Raw genomic sequence first — 19,529 nt, 5'->3', positions numbered from 1 at the left:
AGAGCTGTTATTGATATCCCCATCGGATTCGCGAGGAGAGTTGTTACCTCTTTTCCCCATGCAGTGTGCCAGCAGGATTTGTCTGTTTCCTCAGCACGATCAGTTTCTTTGAAGACTCGGTAAGTCAGCGGTTTGATACCCGGTACTTTACCCTTTCCCCGGCGAAGTCGTCTGCGGAATTGTTGCTATCTCTCCATCAGAGTTTTTCTCTTCAAGCAGAGCAGGATTTATTTTCCTACTCAGTGGTTGATTGGGTTGATATCCCAGTATTGCATCCATCTTTCCCTCAGCTTAGTCTGCAGAGTGTTTGTTGCGGCAGTTTTGCCTGTTGAATACTCCTTCAATCCCCGGTATGGTCGGATGATGGCTTTTGCCTCCAGAGAACGGATTAATTTCCTGACTGTTTGTGATCCCCAGTAGAGTGGCTTGTATTGCAGAATCTACTTGTTGTGATCAGTTTGCTTTGTATATTCTCCCCAAGTGGAGTGGTTCGTTCCAGAATCTACTTGTTTGATCTGTCCTCCCTCAGTGGCTTGTTCCCAAGAGAGTAGCCGACAGTTTTCCCCCAGTAGAGTTGCTTATGCAGTTAGATTCTACCTGGATGATATCATTCTCCCTCAGTGGGTTGTTCTCCAGCGGAGTTATGTGGATTTGCTTCTACAGCAGTTTGTGCTTGTGCTTACGCACTTTTTGTTTCTCAGTTGACACTGGGATCCCCTGCAGATATTTTGGGACTTCTCTTGTTCCCCTACAGATTCGTCTTGGTGGCTCTTGCCCGTTGTGACTTTCTGTACCCTGATCGGGTTGTTTCCTGATATCTTTGGTTCTCTGCTTCTTCAGCAGTACTCGCAGATCTTTGCTTGACAGCATATGGATCTCCGCATATTGGCTTTCCAGCTGGTTGTTCCCCTGGAAGTATAGTACCGGACGTCTGGTTCCTGAACCTGTTGTGTTAGAATTGTCTGTTTTGTCAGCATTCATCAAACATAAATCACGCATGTTCATGCATATTCATAAAACATTCAGATATTCATGTCGCATTTCTCGCCATGTATCCTTTGTTTGTCGTGTCTCCTGCTATGGTAATATAGATCTCTTTACAGATCTCCCCAAGCAGATGTCGGGTGTTTAAAATCTCTCCATATAGAGTCAACCCCATAAGCAGAAAATGTTTGTCTTTCCTTCTGCAGTTCCCCACTGAGATATACCCTCGTGGATGATGGTTTCTTCCGTTTCCTCCCAACACATATATTGGGATGGATTTTCCTATTTGAGTTACATCCTCATTAGGACGTGTCTTGATTCAGTCCGTCTTTTCGGATCATTCCCGAATTGGCTATTTGTCAAATGTCTTGTGTTTCCCAGCGGGTTGTTCCCCAGCGGAATGTTTTTGGGCCTCTACCCTCATAACCGGTAGTTGTAAGTCCTATCTTTCCTGGCTTTCTTGACAGAATTTGTGGTTATACACCTTTTATTCTCCAGCCAGAGTTTTTGGTTTTCTACCTACTACCCGGTAGTTGTAAATCCTATTTTCCTGCTCTCCAGCAGTTTGTGGTTTATTATCAACCTTATCTTGTTTCCCGTGCGGATTTGTGATTTGTTCTATCCCCACGCGGAGTTGTTGGTCTTCTACCCCGTATTCGGTAGATGTAAACCCTAATTATGTGGTTATCTTCATTCAATATTTGATGATGATTTTCCTTTGCTTGTATAAGTTGCTCAGATCAGCACTTATGTCCCTAGCAAGTCTTTTGTGGATAATTGCCGTATGCTAGCAATTTTATCCCCAGTGGGTCTTTTCACCGTATGCTAGTGATTTGTTCCCCGGATCATTGGTTGTTTACCAGTGCATCCCCAACTAGTCTTCTGTCGATAATTGCCGGATGCTTGCAATTTATCCTCAGCAGTTCGCCTTTCATTTACCCTCTTGTTGGTAATGTCTGTTGCTCCCTTTTGATTGGTCATCATTATATACCTAGTTTGGTATCCCGATGCCTTTCTTTTCGGTTGATTTATCCTTTATTAACCCAGTAACCGGTTGTGGATAATCTTCCATGCGAGTATATTATTCACGGTCTGCCGGTAATGAATAATATATCTCATGCACTCTTCAGTCGAAGCCTTTTGTGTTTCCCCAGTCGAGTAAGATTCGTTATTTCCCTTTGCGGAGTCGAATATTTCTTTGTTGTCGGATAATTGCCGGATGCTTGCAATTTATCCTTTGAGTTGTCTTTCGTTTACCCGGATGCTTGGTATCGATCGTCTCTCTGTTTTGGATAGTCACCTATTATATACCCAGTAACCGGTATCTCTGGTGTCTTTTCCTTTCGAGTATATTATCTACGTTCTGACGGTAATAGATAATATATGTCATGCGAGTGTATTATTCACGGTCTGCCGGTAATGAATAATATGTCTCATGCGCTCTTTAGTTGGAGTCCTTTGTTGATTTCCCCAGCTGAGCAAGATTCGTATTCTTTGTAGAATCGAATATCCATCCTTTAACCAGTATGTGTTTTGGATGATGAGTGTTTTGGAAGTGGAATCCAATTCACGTTTTCGGTAGATCATCTATTATATACCCAGTAACCGGTATCTCTGATGTTTCTTACCATGCGAGTTTATTATCTACGTTCTGACGGTAATAGATAATATATCTCATGCGAGTATCTTATCCACGGTCTGCCGGTAATGGATATTATATCTCATGCACTCTTTGGGTTTGTGTCCCCAGTTGAGTAAGATTCGTTTTCCCGTTATGGATTCGAATGTCCATCCTTTAACCAGTTTGTGTTTTGGATGATGAGTGTTTTGGAAGTGAAAACCAATTCACGTCTTCGGATTTTTATCCTATAAACAACCCAGTAACCGGTTCAGGATAATTTTCCTTTCGAGTATATTATTCACGGTCTGCCGGTAATGAATAATATGTCTCGTTCACTCTTGGGTCAATCCTTTGTTGCTTTCCCCTCAGAGTAAGATTCATATCCCTTGTGGAATTGAATATCCATCCTAAACAAGTTTGCTTTTCTAGCTCTCTTCAGGATGATGAGTGTATTGGAAGTGAAATCCAATTCACGCTTTGGTCGGTCACCTATTATATACCCAGTAACCGGTATCCTTGGTGTTCCCTCCTTTCTGCTCCCTATTGTGACCTCGGTCCCCCTGTGGAGTCAGATTTTCCTGATTTTTGTTACCCTTATACCTGGTAACATCTCTTTTCTTTGCTGCTTCCCTCAGTGGAACTTTTTGTTGCTTCTCCCCAGGAGTCAGCTTGTGTCTTTCCAATGGATTTATTTTCCTTTGGGAATTCTTTTCCCAGTGTGAGTCCTTCACTCCCCAGTGAGTTCTCCAGTCTGTTTTTCTGTTTTTCTAATCAGAGTCGTGTCTTGTTCACGCTGTGTCAGTTTTGTTTTTCCCCAGTTTGGAGTCGTGTCTTGTTCACACATTTCTTTTTCTTTTATTATCCCCAATTAGAGTCTTGTTAGAATCTCTGTTCCTGGTGAGTGTATTACTCCGATGGATCGTCTTTTCTTCTGTGTGAATCATATTCCCCACAGAATTTGTGTCTTTTGCATACATACATTCGCATCATGAGGTCTCTTAGGGACCAAAATTTGTCTCATTACTGTTATTTAAGCCCATTCTACCGCGTCGAGATGAAGATTTCTAAACTTCACTTCTCCGGCTAGAATGACCTTAAATAGGGGCATCTGTAAGACCCCAATTTTGGGCCCTAAGATCCCTCATGGCCCATATCATATCATATCATGGCCTCAAGGATCATTGCATGCCCTAGTTCCCCTCCTAGTGGGTAGATTGCCTTGTGGGTTGTTTCTTGATCACCAAGCATGCCTGGCATTTGTATATCTTTGCCTTTCATATGTTTATTAACCAAAAAGTACAAAAATATTGTCATGCTAACCTTGTTGCTTGCAGTTGAAGCAATTATCAGCAATTAGGTCAAAGACAGTCAACAGTCAGTCAAAGCAGTGGATGGTGGCCATTCTTGCAGAATTTGGGCACCATGATCAATAATCAAAGGTTCATATAACTTGGGACATCATTTGAAATCAAGTTCTCAAGGAATCAGGGTTTGGAATTCATCAGAAATGCTTCAATCATCCAAAACCCTAGAAAAGTCAACAGAAAAGTCAAACTTGGTCAACTGTGGATTTAATCAGTGATTTGATGGATATAATTGTTTTAAAGGAGCTCATTCATACCTATACAAGTCTCATATATCATGTCAAACCTCATCATGGAAGAATTTGAAGTAAAAACAGAAAATTTCCCAAAATAGAAAGTGGACCTGTAATTTCAACTGCCAAAAATGGAAACTTCTTGATCTTAAACTTACATCATGATACAAGCTTCAAATGAATTTTTGCCCAACATGAAAGTTGAAGATCTTGTTCTCCCATTTTCAAAAAGTCCAAGAACTCTCAAATCCCATGTGTGGTTGTCAAGATATGATCAATTCAATTTCAAAAATTTATGAACTTCAACAAGCCATATCTCATGAACCGTAAGGCCAAATTTGGTGGGGTTTCTTTCCTACAAACCACATTTTTCCTCCTCTTTCCAAAAATATAAATTTCATGAACCAAAACCTTGCCAATCAAAATGGCATTTTTTGACCTATTTCATTTAAAAATCAAGTTTGACCAATAGTTGACTTTTTGATTCTTTGATTTTTTTCTCACTTTGGCCAATTGGGATTTGTTTCATATGGTATTTGCAACATGCTCCAAGTCCAAGTTTGTGTTCATGCTATCACCATGCTACCATTTTGACCAAAAGGTGCAAACTTGTTAATTTTGCAATTGGCTTCATTAAGTAAAAGCAAGGTTAGCAATTTATGTACAGGCCAAAAACAGCAAGAAGATTGGTCATATGCAGCCTGTACCAAGCCCAATTCGTGCAGCCATATACCTCCATTTACACTTGTGTCAAAATTAGCAATTTTTGCAAATGATCTCATTAAAACAAAACCAGCTTAGCATGTCTTAAACCAACTTTAAACAGACATATTTAAGTTCATTTCTGACATTTTGCAACCCTAGAGACTAAGAGAATCACAGCCTCCCTCGACCAGATTTCCTCACTCTCTCATTCTTGCATTTTGGCATTTGAAATTTTTCTGAGCAAACCCTCAAAACCCTCGAGCAACCCTTGGCTCTTGCTTCACTTGGACAACATTTGGAACCCTCTTGAATCATCAAACCCCACCTGTGCAGCCTCTTCATTGCTCTGTTTTCATCATGGATCTCCAATGGTGGATCTAGATTTGCAAGGTTCTAAGCATCACTGAGCTGGTTTTCTTCAAGCATTCAACATTGCCAAGCATAAGGGCCATCTGTTTCGGCACAACAGCATCAAACAACCACTGATTCACTTTTTCTTCAAAACCAAGTAAGTTTTCGAATCTCCTCTTTCTCCAAATCATGATATGTTTCTTGTAGTTCTTTGTATTCTCATGTCATTGCAACTTGAATCATGCTAAATGGTTGACTATGCTGTGTTAAATCTGAGTTTTCATTTTTGTGTACAAATGTGTTTTCCATCGATTTGCCATGCTTGCAATGATTTATTGAAATTTGATGCTATATTCTTGTTGCTGGATGTCTGATGATGCTATTGATATGCTTGCCATGGATTTCTGGGCATCTTGAAAATTTCGAATGTTTGAAGATGATGATGATCATGCTGTTGCTTTTGAAACCCTAGTATTTCCAGAATTTGCATGAACTGTTGTTTGGTTTTGTTGCTTAATGTTGCATGATGCTGTTTGCCAATGCCCTGCTGTTTATTTGATGTTGTTTATGATGGTTGCATGAAAGTGAATGCATTTTGCCATGGCTGTTGCTGCATAAACCCTAGGGTTTTAAAACCCAGAAAATTTGAATGTCATTGGCCCGTGCACTGTTTCATTGGGCAACAGCCAATCACAACATTTCGCTGGTTTGGCCAAAACGCAGAGTTTTGTTAAGTGAGTTGCTTAATTACAAAAATGCCATGCGCTGACTATGTTTGACTTGTTTGCCATGTTATGTTGCTCATGTTGTTACAATTATTCACTCATCTTCAAAAATCCTTTTCTCACTCAAATTAAATCCAAAAATCCTGAAATTTTTTGCATGATGATCACATGAATGTCTACTATTTTGTCCTGATTTTTAATTAATTTTTGTGTGGCTGGATTTCTAATGGTATGAGTTTTCTTAACATGTATGCTCAATTGATACCTTGTGCCAAAACCTTTGTGAAATGATGAGAATGTATCCATTGCCCCTGAAATTTTTTGTGGTGAAACTAGACTCATTCATCTTCATTTTGGTATAAAGTTTGTGCATTTATAATTTGTGGTTTGTGTGATATGATTTTTTGAAGTTAAAGGTTACATTTGGTGTCACAACATGAGTGTGCATTTTCATGAATTTTGTTAACTTGCTTCCTGGCTTCCAAATAACTTGAAATTTTGCACGAATGATCTCTTACATGTCTAGTTTGTGTGTGATTTTTCTTGGATTTAATCATGCTGTTTCCAATTTGTTTGAGAATTTTCTTCCCTGCCTAGTCAATTGTTGACTTTATGTGATACATGTTGCCAAATCCTTTGTGAAATTCTCATATCTTATTGTATGATCATGAAATTTCATATGTGCATACTAGACATCTTGAGCTTTGCATTGGTGTTAATCCCATCCATTTCTCATCTGTTTCTAATTTGTTATGATTTTTTTGAAGTTGACCCATGATTGTTGACCTTCATTGTGCATACTTGAAATTGTGTTGACTTCCTGATTTTACTTGACTATCTTCCCATGATCCAATTGAGCTGAAATTTCATATGCATGCTATGTTATGGATTGTGATTGAGTATGAATTATTTCATAATTTTTGGAATTGATTATGGTTGCCTTTGAGCTTGGTCTTGCTGTTGACCTCCTGTGTGCTTCATTTTGCCATGTTTTGACTTCTTTGGCCTATAAAATGACATTGATGCATGATATGAGTGTGGATCCAATTGAGATAGCTTCTTAAATGTTTGACCTTGAATTGGGTTGACTTTTCTTTGCTGTTTTGACCTTTTCTTTCATCTTTGACCCTAGGCTAGTCCTAGTGGTCTTTTGAGCTTACAATTGAGTTAATGTTTCAGGTTAAGCACCAATGCCTCAAAGATCATTCAAATTTGATTGAGTTTGATTATATATCATGTGCTAACCTTTGTTTTGTAGGTTGACTCATGTGACTTGAGTCTTGTGCTATGCACCTTGGTCCCTCTGTGTGGACTGTTTATCCATTCCTTTTGTTTTTAACTGTTGAACTGTTTACTAATTGGTTTGACTTTTTCAGGTACTTTAGTTGCTTAAGTTCTTTGAACTTGCTTTGCTTTGCTATTTAGCAATTTGCTTTGAGGTATAATTACTTCTTCTTCATGTAGTCTGGAGACCCGGTCTGTTATTTGACCGGGCAAACTGTCTGAAGTCCTCCTTAAGAGGCAATGCTTGTGTGTGTTTAAAATTGTCCCAAGCAGGAAAAGTCCTTCAAGTAAGGCAATTGGTAGATCAAAGGGATAAGCAACCTATCCCCTACTATTCAGTGTGTCCTCTCTTTGCTCCCATTACATGGTTGAAGCATTGAGATAAAAACCCAAGATCAATCGAGTCAGTAATGTGGAAAGAGCTCCATCTTTCTGAGCTCCCACACTTTCTTACATGCTCTCCCTGATCAGGGATAGAAGCAATGAGGCACACCCCTCATCTCCTTTTCATCTGCTTCACCTTAGCCTCTCAATGGCAAGGTTAAGAGCAACTTTTTACCTATTACAGTGGACTTTCATAGTCAAACCCTCTTGTGTGAGCCCCCTTGTTTGGCTATAGAGTGTGCTGTTTGATATTCATTGATTGATTGATTACTTCATATGCACATGTTTGCTTGTATGCTTCATGCATTTATCATCATCATCAATTGCCATTAATGCATGATCATCTCATTTATCTTTGTGATGCTATCATTGTTGCTTACCCATTGAGGACAATTGTAAGTCCATTTCTTTGGCATTTGCTCCTATGATATGGAAGGATAGAGTGTAAGACCTCATTGGTCACTCATATCTTTTGTTCTATCTGTTTGTATGTGAGGATACAGTTATAAGTCCCTGTAAGTTGGCATCTGTTGTCCTGTGATCATAATTTGATCTGTTTGATTTGTATGTGAGGTTGCAGTTATAAGTCCCTGTAAGTTGGCATCTGCTTTCCTGTGATCATAAGTTTGTTTCATCTGTTTGTATGAGAGGTTGCAATTATAAGTCCCTGTAAGTTGGCATTTGCATTCCTGTGATCATATTGTTGCTTTTGTTCCTGTATGTGAGGATCCATTGTAAGTCCCTGTAATGTGGCATTGGATTTCCTAGGACCATACTGTGGAGTTAACCTAAGTCCAGACAGATTGGCAGTTGATTTCCATGTTTCATCTTTGTTTTCTTTTGAGGAGATTAGTGTAAGTCCATTGAGTGGCTTCTGATATCCTGTTCTGTTTTAGGAGACTGGTGTAAATCCATCTATTGGTATCCGGTATCCGCCTTTTATTTCTTTGCCTGTGGAGATTAGTATAAGACCATTGAGTGGCTTCTGATATCCAGTTTTGTTTTAGGAGATTGGTATAAGCCCAGTGATTGGCATCCGATATCCGCTTTTATTGACTTTCTTGTTTGTTTGTTATTATCCATTGCTCATTCCAAAGGACACACTTGAATCATCTTCTATATGATTTCAAGAAGTGAACCTTCTAAGAAGTTTTACTTTCCATACCCATCCATTCATTCATTATGTCCCAAACCTTTTCACACTTTGATTTCAAACTTGACATAGATATTGTGCAAACATCTCCATGCTTTTCTAACTAAAAACCTGGACCCCAAGTCCTTGACTTTTTTTCAAACTCATTTCATAATACTTCTTTTGAATCAATCTTAATCATACTTTGACTCCATTTTCATAATCACAATCAATTAACTTCACTCATTCACTTGTTTTGGCTTTGTCCATTGTTAATCTTTTCATGCATTAGCCATAGGTTTCAATTATCATTGTGGTTGATGTAAATCTTGCCTATCCTTAGTGAGTCGACAGTAAGACTTCCGTACTGAAAACAGGGCTAACCCCTCTAGTACGTCGAAGCTATCCTCGCATGGTGGATGTTGTTTTTTGGTCGAGTGTTCTCCCATTGATAATGAAAAGCCTCAGTGCTTGTGTTTAAAATCAAATCCACCAACTTTTGGAAATCTTTTAGCCGAACTACGGCGTTTTGATCCTTACCTTTGATGGAAGGTACGTAGGCAACGGGTTCATCCGTTCAAACCAAATAACTAATTTGTATATTCTTTTCTCATCATCCCAATCATGTTTGCACAATACTTATGTCATAACAAATAACAATTTATTACAACAAGTGTGAAAAGGGCTCCCTAGGAGTACCTAGGACGTAGTGGGTGCCTAACACCTTCCCATTGCGTAACTTACCCCTTACCCAGAATCTCTGATCTTTTTATTAGTTTTCTACGTGTAAAACTTCTTAGGCTTTTGTTCGCTTTTTAGCCAATCCTTTGGATAAATAAAAGTGCGGTGGCGACTCGAAATTTCAATGTATCTCTAGCTTATGGTTTAATCGATAGATCATATAGCGACGAATACACCGCTACAGCATCATGAGACCAACTCCCAACCAACTAGCCTAACCTCAACTGCAGCACCACCACAAGAGTATGCTCATCCCTTGCTCACAGTGCACCACACTACAAGGCTAAGGCTCTATGCTTGTTTGTCCATCCAACCATGACCTGCAAGATAAACAACAGCAAATGCCAGCACAATCCATATTCTAACCATAACCTTCCATGTTCCATTTTGATCCTTGAATAACCAGAGGTGAACCTACAAAACCAAAACCAAGTCATGTGTCAAAACTGCAGCAAGGCCACGAATGTCTGCAACTGTCTCAAGCCATAGGCCATACCTGTCAAACCTCATGCCATAAGCCAAATAAACTCTGCAGCAAGCAGTGCATCAAGGCACACAACTTGCAAAAAACCAACATCACCACACGAAACTGCAACCTGCAACAAGAAACACATCCTTATTTTCAAGTCAAACCATAAGTGCTGCATTAGGCCAAAAGCGTGGTTAATCCAACGGGCCATGGAACCAAGTCACAACCCAAACATAACAGGGGCAATGCACCACCTAAGCCATTGATCAAGGTTCAAAGGACCACTTACCTTCACAAAGTCAAATTGAGCCTGCTGTAAGCTTCATGACAAACCTGCAGGCCAAGCTATGGGCGATGGAAATGCCTACATTTATCACATCTATATGTTACAATGGAAATGTATCCACCAAGTGCAAACTCACATTGGGATTAGCCACTGAATGCAAGCTCTTGGCTTGCAGCACAATGAAAAATCAAGGAATACCTTGCCTGCTGCCGCAACATTGACCAGATTGGACTTGGGGACAGCATATCCTTCACCTGTTGCAACTGGCCTATGATCCAAGACATGCCACCAACCCTCATGCTAATAGCTCAGTGAAACAATGGAGCATAAGGAGCATTCCAGGTTGTGAGACTCCATGCCATTGTCCTGAACTGTAATGGAATCATCAAGCTCATCATGTCATCATCATTAATAGCAGCCATTGGACATCTGCATCGTGGAGCCAACGACTTGCTTTTTATGACATACTCCTGCTTCACCTGTGATTGCACACCAGCTGCAACTTCCATAATCAAAAACCATTTTGGACATACACATCAACAAGGTTTATCATGTGTAAAAAAAAAGGGTTTGTGGTCCAAGTTAGAGAGAGAGAGAGTGAGTTCGGATCCAATCTTTGGTTGGGTGAATGAAAGTGTAAGTGATTGAATTGAAAATTCTAATTTGAGACCCACCTCTTGTGTTTGGTTTTGTTTTCTCAAGATGGTTGCAAGAACCCCACCAAAACTGAGGAAAAGTTTAGCTGCTCTCAATCCTGTTCTCAGTAGAGAAACACTAAACAAGGTGGATCAATGCATGGCTCGGCTGCAAGAATTACAGTACACTGTAACTGGTGGAAACAAGGTGGTATCAGGGGCCAATCTCAGCCCTCGTAGCACCAGAGGTTATCTCAGAACTAGTCTCAGGTGCAAGCAAGAATCACTCAGGATCAAGAATAGTTCCACAAGGAAATCTCCTGTGGGAAAGTTTCCCTCAACACCAAACACATGTGATTGGAGAAGGATGTCATTGCCTGCAATGCTTGTAGGAGAAACCATTGGAGAAATTTTACACGCTAGTCAATTTGCAAAAGAACTTGTTTCAGCAGTTAATTGCCAAACTCCTTCCAAAGAGGATCCAAAAACTCCAATTCCTCAAAGGCCAAGCAAGAAAACTGCACAGAAGAGTGATGGGATTGTAAGTGGACTGAAACAACGCCCAGCATCAACAGTTCAATTCCCTGCAGTAAAAAAGGTTAATTAGCCAACAGTAAAATTCAAAACATCAGAAAATTCCCAAATTGGAATAGAAATAAAGTTCAAGGAAGAAAGCATGAGCTTAGGATACCGTTTCTAGCCTAGCATCAAATAGGCAATTGGACTCTGAGAACACCAAAAGGGGTTTGCAAACTCACTCCTTTTGAACAGAAAAGACCGATTCAAAACCCTAAGCTGGGAGATAAAAAGGAGAAAGAGAAATCAGAAATAAAAATGAGCACAACAAAAATCGGAGGCGGAAAAGAGACTATAAACCCTAATAAAAAAAAAAGGAATTAACAACAGAGAGAGGTGGAAGCGAAAATCTGAGAAAAAACCTAAAAATCCCAAAATCGTTTACCTGGAGGCCAGCTTCTGCGCATCCTTCACCGCCACCACCGCGACACTTTGTAAGAACCTCTCTTTCTTTCTCTTTATCCTTCCCATATGCTTGTTGATTGAAAATATTTGTGAGAGTTGAGAGAGTTTGATTCGCTGAGTTTGAGAGCGTGAGAGGGTTTCGTTGATGGGTGATGTCATAAGAGGGACGAGAGGGGCGAGTTCGTGAGATTACCATTGTTGGGGAAGGTTGAGTTCGTGAGGTGGGGGAGAAGAGAGGAAGACGAGTTCCTGTTTCGTCGTCTCCATTTCGTTATTTTTTTTCTTTTTTTTTTAATTTTTTTTTAATTTATTTAATTTAATTTGTTTTAATAGAAATAAACAAAAACATAAAAAGGTTTTATATGTTAGTATTTTCTGTTATTTTCTGTTATTGTCCTTAATCTTTTTTTATTTATTTTTTATCTCGGTTTATATATTTAACATAGTATCACAGTAGCAGATGATCATAAGTGGTCTGGTGGAGAAGGGCAGTGTGTATATTCTTGAGTGGGGTGGGTTCAATACTCATGTGTGGCATTTTTTGGCATTTTATTTCTTTTAGCTATATTATTTTTTCTTTTAGCATTTTCGTTTCTTTTTATGTTTATGCCTTTATTACACTTATATGTTCATTTTGTTAATAATGTAAAGTTGTTGTATTTTAATTTAATTCAAAACCATTTTAAAACTATAAAAATCATATTTTTCTCGATTTAATATCGAGCCCAGTTTTTACACCCTTGTAAGTCGATTGCTTTTTAAGCATCGTCATCGACCTCACATAGCTTACTCTTGGGCTTTCTTACAATGAGCCGGTTCCTTTGCACTTACACTCATACATTGTTTAATGCTTCATTATTTCATTCTTTGATTATTTGATTCGATTATATACTTGTTTATATCTTACTTGTTTGATTAACTGTGGCCTTTGTATTGTGTTTGAGGCATGTATTATTATTGTTTGTTTGCCATGAACAATCCCCATTCATAACAAATGTATCCCTCTCCCATGAAATGTATAATATTTATTCTTTCATTCTTTATCCATCTGTTAATACAAGAAATAAAATGAACATCCGATAATCATTTCAAAACAAGACCAAAACCTCGATCCAACGTCGAGTAATCACTTTTCTCAAAACCTAACAGAACCAGCACGTATTCATCCACCCTTTTGTAAGTCGATTGCTTTATGCATCGCCATCAACCTTGTAAGTCGATTGCTTTATGCATCGCCATCAACCTTGTAAGTCGATTGCTTCATGCATCGCCATCTACCCTTATCCCTAACACTTCTCGTTGCTCCATTCGTCGATTCTTGTTCCGATTAGGTAGCACCCATTAGATAGAACCCTTTGTATGATAACATAGGTAGGATTCCCATATCCTTTTGTATGATAACATAGGTAGAATTCCCATATTCTTTGCATGCTAACATTAGGTAGATATTCCCATTTGTAAATCCTAAACACTTAAGTACACATTGCATGACAACTCTAGGGCAGAGCTCCCCCACTTCTAGACCTTTCCGAGCGTCTCCGATCTTGTGGCATGTAGTCCGTTCTATTGCAAAGAGGTAACTGCCTAAGACTCGATTCAGCGAGCTGCGACACCTACTGCTAGGACGTGAACACATCGCCCACTCTCCTTTGACACAACTGGTGTCCTCCTTTGTAAGTCCATGTTCAGATGGCAATCCCTATGTAGGGGAACTACGTTGCTCTGATCCTCATACCAGATGAGGTACGTAGGCAGGAGATCGTGCGAGATCTCTCCGGGCACCCTTTTCCTTTTTTGTGTGTGTTTGCTTGACAGTTGCTAGGCTCGAGTTCCCGACTCCTTAGTAACTTGTTGCTTGTTTCTTCTTGTGTGTGTTAGGATATGGATGTAAGCCCAGCAATTGGCATTCCGTATCCTATTGTTGTGTGCTTGGAGTCCGGTATAAGTCCATCAAGTGGCATCTGGTTTCCAGTGTGGTTTTGTTTGGTTCGGAATCTGATGTAAGTCCAGCGATTGGCGTTCGGATTCCACGTTTGCCTGTCTGTGTGTTTGTTTTGACGTCTCGGCGTCTGTGCGTGTGTTTGTTTCGGCGTGCGTGAGCCGAACTACGGCAACTCTGATTCTCATGTTCAGATGAGATACGTAGGCACAAGATGCGATGTCTTGCCGAGTTTGACTAACGACTAACAACTAATCCTTGTTTGCTTTCGCCCTTGTTGCGATCCTTTCTCTCGCCCTCGTTGCGATCGAGACCTTCCCTTTCTCTTGCCCTAGTTGCAATCGAGACCCTTTGTTCCCGTAGTTAGCTGAACTATGTTTTGCTCTGATTCTCATTCCCGATGAGATACGTAGGCATAAGACGCGATGTCTTAGCGAGCACACTTATCCTTCACCCATAGGCACCCGAGCTACGAAGACTCTGATTCTCATATTCAGATGAGATACGTATGCAATGGATGCGACATCCGTGCGAGTCATTTTCTTTGACCCTTTCTTTTAGTAAATAGTACATTAGATAAACACACACCCTTTAGACAAGAACAACAAGAGTGGATCCCGTAGAGTACTACGGATGCGTAGGGGTGCTAATACCTTCCCTTCACATAATCGACTCCCGAACCCAAGATTTGGTTGCGAGACCTTGTCTTTTATTTTCCTTTTCTCCAGGTTTACTTCGAGCGTTTCCTTTCCCTCCTTTGGGATAAATAACGCACGGTGGCGACTCTTCTGTCATTTCTTTCTCGCCGGTTGTTTTTTCGCACCCCTGTATTTTTTCAGGTTGCGACAGCTGGCGACTCTGCTGGGGACCCGGTTTCCCTAAGCGAGTCCCTCCTAGCTTTTGTAGGTTTCTTGTTTGTTGGGTGTTTATTCTTTTGTACAGTTATTTATTTTCAGCATTTACCTGCTTTATCTTTATTACATTCATGTACATATGCGTGCTGTATCTGTGGGTTGTTTGTTTGTTGGGTTGGGACTGTTCTTTGAGAGATAAGCCCACTACCCAGCCTTGAGTGTACACATAGGTGTTAGAGTGGATAGTCATGAGGCTTGCGTGGCGTGTTGCTACGTTAAGTCGTTCATGAGACCCACATTCCAGACGAGGTTTCTGTGGGATATATTTTGTCCTATGGGTGTTCCATAACGACAGATATTCCTTTAGAAATCGTCGACTCTGGTGACCATTTCCCGAGAACTCAGTCGAGGCCTCTCCTCCGAGACGCGTTTATGTTAGCTCTGGTGGGCGCATTCTCGCTGCTCAATCCGAGGACCCCGAGACTGGGAACTTGCTTTAGGATATCCTGTTGAGGGGAGTCAGCAGAGGTCTTTTATCCCGTAATAATGCCAAACCTTCAGTGGTAAACGTATTATTCTCGACTGAAGGGCTGAAGCTGACAAACTTCTGTTCTTAGAACCTACCAGTGAGGGGCGGGCTAAATTCAGGAAACCTTAACCTCCAACCAACCCGGTTTTCTGGAGCAGAGTTTTGGTCTTGTATTATATTCCTCAGTGGGTTTCTCTTCAGACAGTGCAACCCGACAGTTGCTCAAGCAGATACAGCAGTCCTGATTTCTATGTCACTGCATTGCATCACATCATTTTGCATTCAAATCATTCAACACATGTTTATCTATTCCCAGGGGCTGATATCTTCTTCTTGATTCTGGTCGGGGTTTTTCTTACACTTTTTATCTGACGAGAGATTGGAATCAAAGGGTTGGAATACCTTTTGGAATTGATAAACATGTCATTAAATTTTCATATCCATAGCATGTCTTGCATAACAGGTACCGTCGCGGTGTTCTCATTTTGTGGGGTGTTCCATTAGCAGGATAGCTGATTCAGGAATCCACCGGTACGGTACCCGCAGAAACCAGCAGAAAGCAATGGAGGGTCTACAAGCAGAACTTGCTGAGATGAGGGTCCGCATGAACCAGTTCTTGGACGTGGTTCAGGGAGTAGCGCAAGGATAGCAGGAGATTAGACAAATGATACAAAGGAATCCCGCAACTACTCAACCAGAGGTCGTGACTGATCCTCCAAATGCAGAGGTTAATGGACCGGGGCCTGTCCCGATCCCACATAACAACCACGATCAACAACCCATTCACGATGATCAAGATGATCAGTTCTTGCTGCCAGAAGACTTTGGCATGGGCCATGGCATGGATCCCATGTTCAGGAGATTAGAGGAGAGGCTGAAGGCGGTGGAAGGACAAAACCCTTTGGGGGTAGATGTTTCTAACTTGGGATTGGTCCCAGGCGTGAGGGTCCCACCGAAGTTCAAAGTCCCAATCTTTGACAAGTACAATGGTAGTTCTTGCCCGAAGACCCATGTGCAAGCTTACTTTCGAAAGATGGTTGCATACTCTGATGACGAGAAGCTACTCATGTACTTCTTCCAGGACAGCCTAGCTGGGGCATCCCTGGAATGGTACATGAGGTTGGATAGAGTCCACATCCGTTGCTGGAGGGATTTGGCGGAAGCTTTTGTGAAACAATATCAATATAATGCGGACATGGCCCCAGACAGAACTCAACTCCAGAATCTGTCTCTTAAAAGCAATGAGTGCTTCAGGGAATACGCTCAACGCTGGAGGGAGACAGCTTCCCGTGTTCAACCTCCCATGTTGGAAAAGGAAATGGCCAACATGTTCATGAATACGTTGCCTGGACCTTACCTAGAGCGTCTGGTGGGGTGCAATGCCTCCAACTTTGCTGATGTGGTCTCTACCGGAGAGAGGGTAGAAAATTACCTGAAGACCTACAAGAGCCACAATGGAGGTGGATCTTCATTAGGAGTAAAGACGCCATTTATGGGAGGACAGAAGCAGAGGGAAGGGGGTGTGAATTCCGTGTCTTCATATCAAAACAGGAGGAATAATTTTCAAAACTATCATCAACAACCGTATGTTGCGGCTGTGACCATTCCGGCTGCAGCACCACTACAACAACAACAACAACCACAACATCAACAGAATCAATACCAACAACAACAACCACAACGTCATCCAGCTCAGTATCAACAACAACAACAACCAGGTAACAGACCCACCTATCAATAGAGGCAGAGGATGATGGACCGGCGTTTCGACACTCTTCCAATGTCGTGCGCTCAACTGCTTGCTAGTCTTCAACAGCTACAACTTGTGCAGTTACGCACTCTGGCTCCTCCTGTTGGTAGACTTTCGGTGGGTTACGATGCCAATGCTAGGTGTAGTTTCCACTCTGGGGCACCTGGCCACAATATCGAGAACTGCAAAGCTTTTAAGCACGTAGTTCAGGACCTCATTGATTCAAAGGCTATCAGCCTTGCACCGGTTCCTAATGTCGTCAACAATCCCATGCCACAGCATGATGGTGCAAACGTTAATATGCTGGAAGAAGAAGCCAAGTCTGTTAAGGATGTGTTGAAGTTGAAGACCCCGTTGTGGGAAATTAAGGAATGCTTGTTAAAGGCCGATGTCTTCCCCGGTTGTGGGAAAGGTTGTTTGGAATGCGCTATACAGGGTAAGGATTGCTTGAAGCTGCAGCAGGGTATCCAGGTCTTGCTTGACAATGGTACCCTCCAAGTTGAAGACTTGTCTGCCAAAGAGTTTGCTGAAGGGGTAGTTGAAGAGGTGTTTGAAGACGCTGTTGAAGAATTCACAGATGTTGTTCCTGCTGATTGTGTATTTCCCATTGATGTATTTAATTTTTCAAATGATGTTGCTGATATACCAAACATTGTGTCTGATCTTGATGTAACTGAACTTGATTCCGGTGTTCCGGATGTTTTTGTTTCAATGAATGAAATTCCCGAGTATGACTATGATGTCGCTACTATCACCATCTTTTACCCGACTAATCAGATCAGTGTGCCAGAAGCGCAACCAGTGCCACCAGTGCGACCGGCCGCTATGACAATCACAACCCCTGGTCCTTTACCCTTCACCAGTGAAAGGGCCATTCCGTGGCATTATGGGGGGAGTGTATACACACACGATCATGGGGTGGAACAACCATTGAAGGTAGAAGAGGGTCAGAAGTCTGAACTCGAGGTTGAAGGTCCCGCAGTGGACAATGTTGGTGGAATCGGGCGATTCACCAGGAGTGGTAGACTGTTCTCACCACCGGTTACCCAAGCTGATAATGTTGATGTTGCGGCGAAAGCCAAAGGCAAGCAAGTTGTGAGTGAGGGTACGTCTGCACCCCAAGCTGGCTCTGAGCCCACTTTTGCGAAGGATGTGGACGAGCTTCTGAGAATCATAAAGAAAAGCGATTACAAGGTAGTCGATCAGTTGATTCAGACGCCGTCTAAGATATCCATTCTCTCACTCCTGTTGTGTTTAGAGGCACACAGGGAGGCACTTCTGAAGGTCCTTAATGCTGCATATGTGCCTCAGGAGATCTCAGTAAACCAACTAGAAGGGATCATTGCAAATGTTCATGCAAGCAACGGGTTGGGTTTTACTGATTCTGACTTAACACCAGCTGGACGCAACCATAACAAAGCTTTGCATATCTCAATGGAATGCAAAGACACCGTGTTATCTCATGTTCTGGTGGATACAGGTTCCTCTCTCAATGTGCTACCCAAGAGAGCCCTGTCAAGGTTAGAAGTAGAAGGTTTGATCTTGAAACCTTCCGATCTCATGGTGAGAGCCTTCGATGGTTCTAAGAGGTTGGTGTTTGGAGAGGTAGAATTGCCAATTTATATTGGATCACAAACCTTCAACACTGTCTTCTATGTGATGGATATCAGTCCCTCGTATAGTTGCCTGCTGGGTCGTCCTTGGATCCACAATGCTGGGGCAGTCTCTTCAACTCTACACCAGAAGATTAAGTTCCCGGTCAATGGCAGAATTATCACTGTCTGTGGTGAGGAGGACATCCTGGTTAGTAACCTGTCTACATTCAAGTATGTAGAGGTGGAAGGTGAAATTCAAGAGACTCTCTGTCAGGCCTTTGAGTCAGTTCAGATCAAGGATGCAGCTCCGGTGGAAGGGGTTAAAGCAGGAGCCCCTATCGCATCTTTCAAGCAGGCGCAAGCCTTGGTGGATTCAGGTGTTGCTCCTGGTTGGGGACGTCTGTTGGAATTACCAATGAAGGACGACAAGTTCGGGATTCGGTATCAACCAGCGCTGACTTCTACAACTTCAACACTTCAGACTCGTCAAGGGCCGATTTCTTTCTCCAGTGCTGGTGTCGTCCAATATGGACAGATCTCTGCGATCAACGATGAAAATGGAGATAGTGATTGCGACATCGACAACTGGGTGCGTCCGAGGATCCCTGGTGAAGTCACCAACAATTGGTCTGCCGAGGAAGTTGTCCAAGTCACTCTTCTAGAGGAGTAATTTTTCTTTGTTTATTCATGCATGTCCAAGTCTTGCATTCCGCCCAGGGCGTAATGACTCATTGTAGGGCTCATCTATGTGAATACCTGCATTGTTTATCATAAATGAAGGACGTCTTTTGCATTCAAAATCTTGTTCACTATTTTTCTATTTTTACAGTTTTCAAAATTTCAAAAGAATAAAAATATTTGGCAATGTTTTGTTTAGTTTTCACTCACTGTCCACACTCATAAGCACATACCATCACTCATGCAGATGCACATCACCGGATCCTATTGATAACGATTCTGCTATGGC

The 19,529-nt window shown here is 41.5% G+C and overlaps 1 protein-coding gene across 1 annotated transcript; it reads left to right on the top strand.

The window, feature by feature from the left end:
- Positions 1–10,862: 10,862 nt before the first annotated feature.
- On the top strand, positions 10,863–11,521 carry LOC127105532 (probable microtubule-binding protein TANGLED). The gene has a single exon (XM_051042722.1). It carries the CDS (start codon positions 10,982–10,984, stop codon positions 11,519–11,521), a length of 540 nt encoding a protein of 179 aa, XP_050898679.1. The 5' UTR covers positions 10,863–10,981.
- Positions 11,522–19,529: the final 8,008 nt, after the last annotated feature.

The sequence above is a fragment of the Lathyrus oleraceus genome, chromosome 1 (genome assembly GCF_024323335.1).
Source record: "Lathyrus oleraceus cultivar Zhongwan6 chromosome 1, CAAS_Psat_ZW6_1.0, whole genome shotgun sequence".
NCBI classification, from domain to species: domain Eukaryota; kingdom Viridiplantae; phylum Streptophyta; class Magnoliopsida; order Fabales; family Fabaceae; genus Lathyrus; species Lathyrus oleraceus.
The sequence above is the reverse complement of the archived record's forward strand: the minus strand, read 5'-3'. Positions and strand labels throughout refer to the sequence as shown.

Bases quoted from the DNA above. Each gene is read 5' to 3' on its own strand.
- LOC127105532 (XM_051042722.1), top strand. From the start codon at position 10,982: ATGGTTGCAAGAACCCCACCAAAACTGAGGAAAAGTTTAGCTGCTCTC.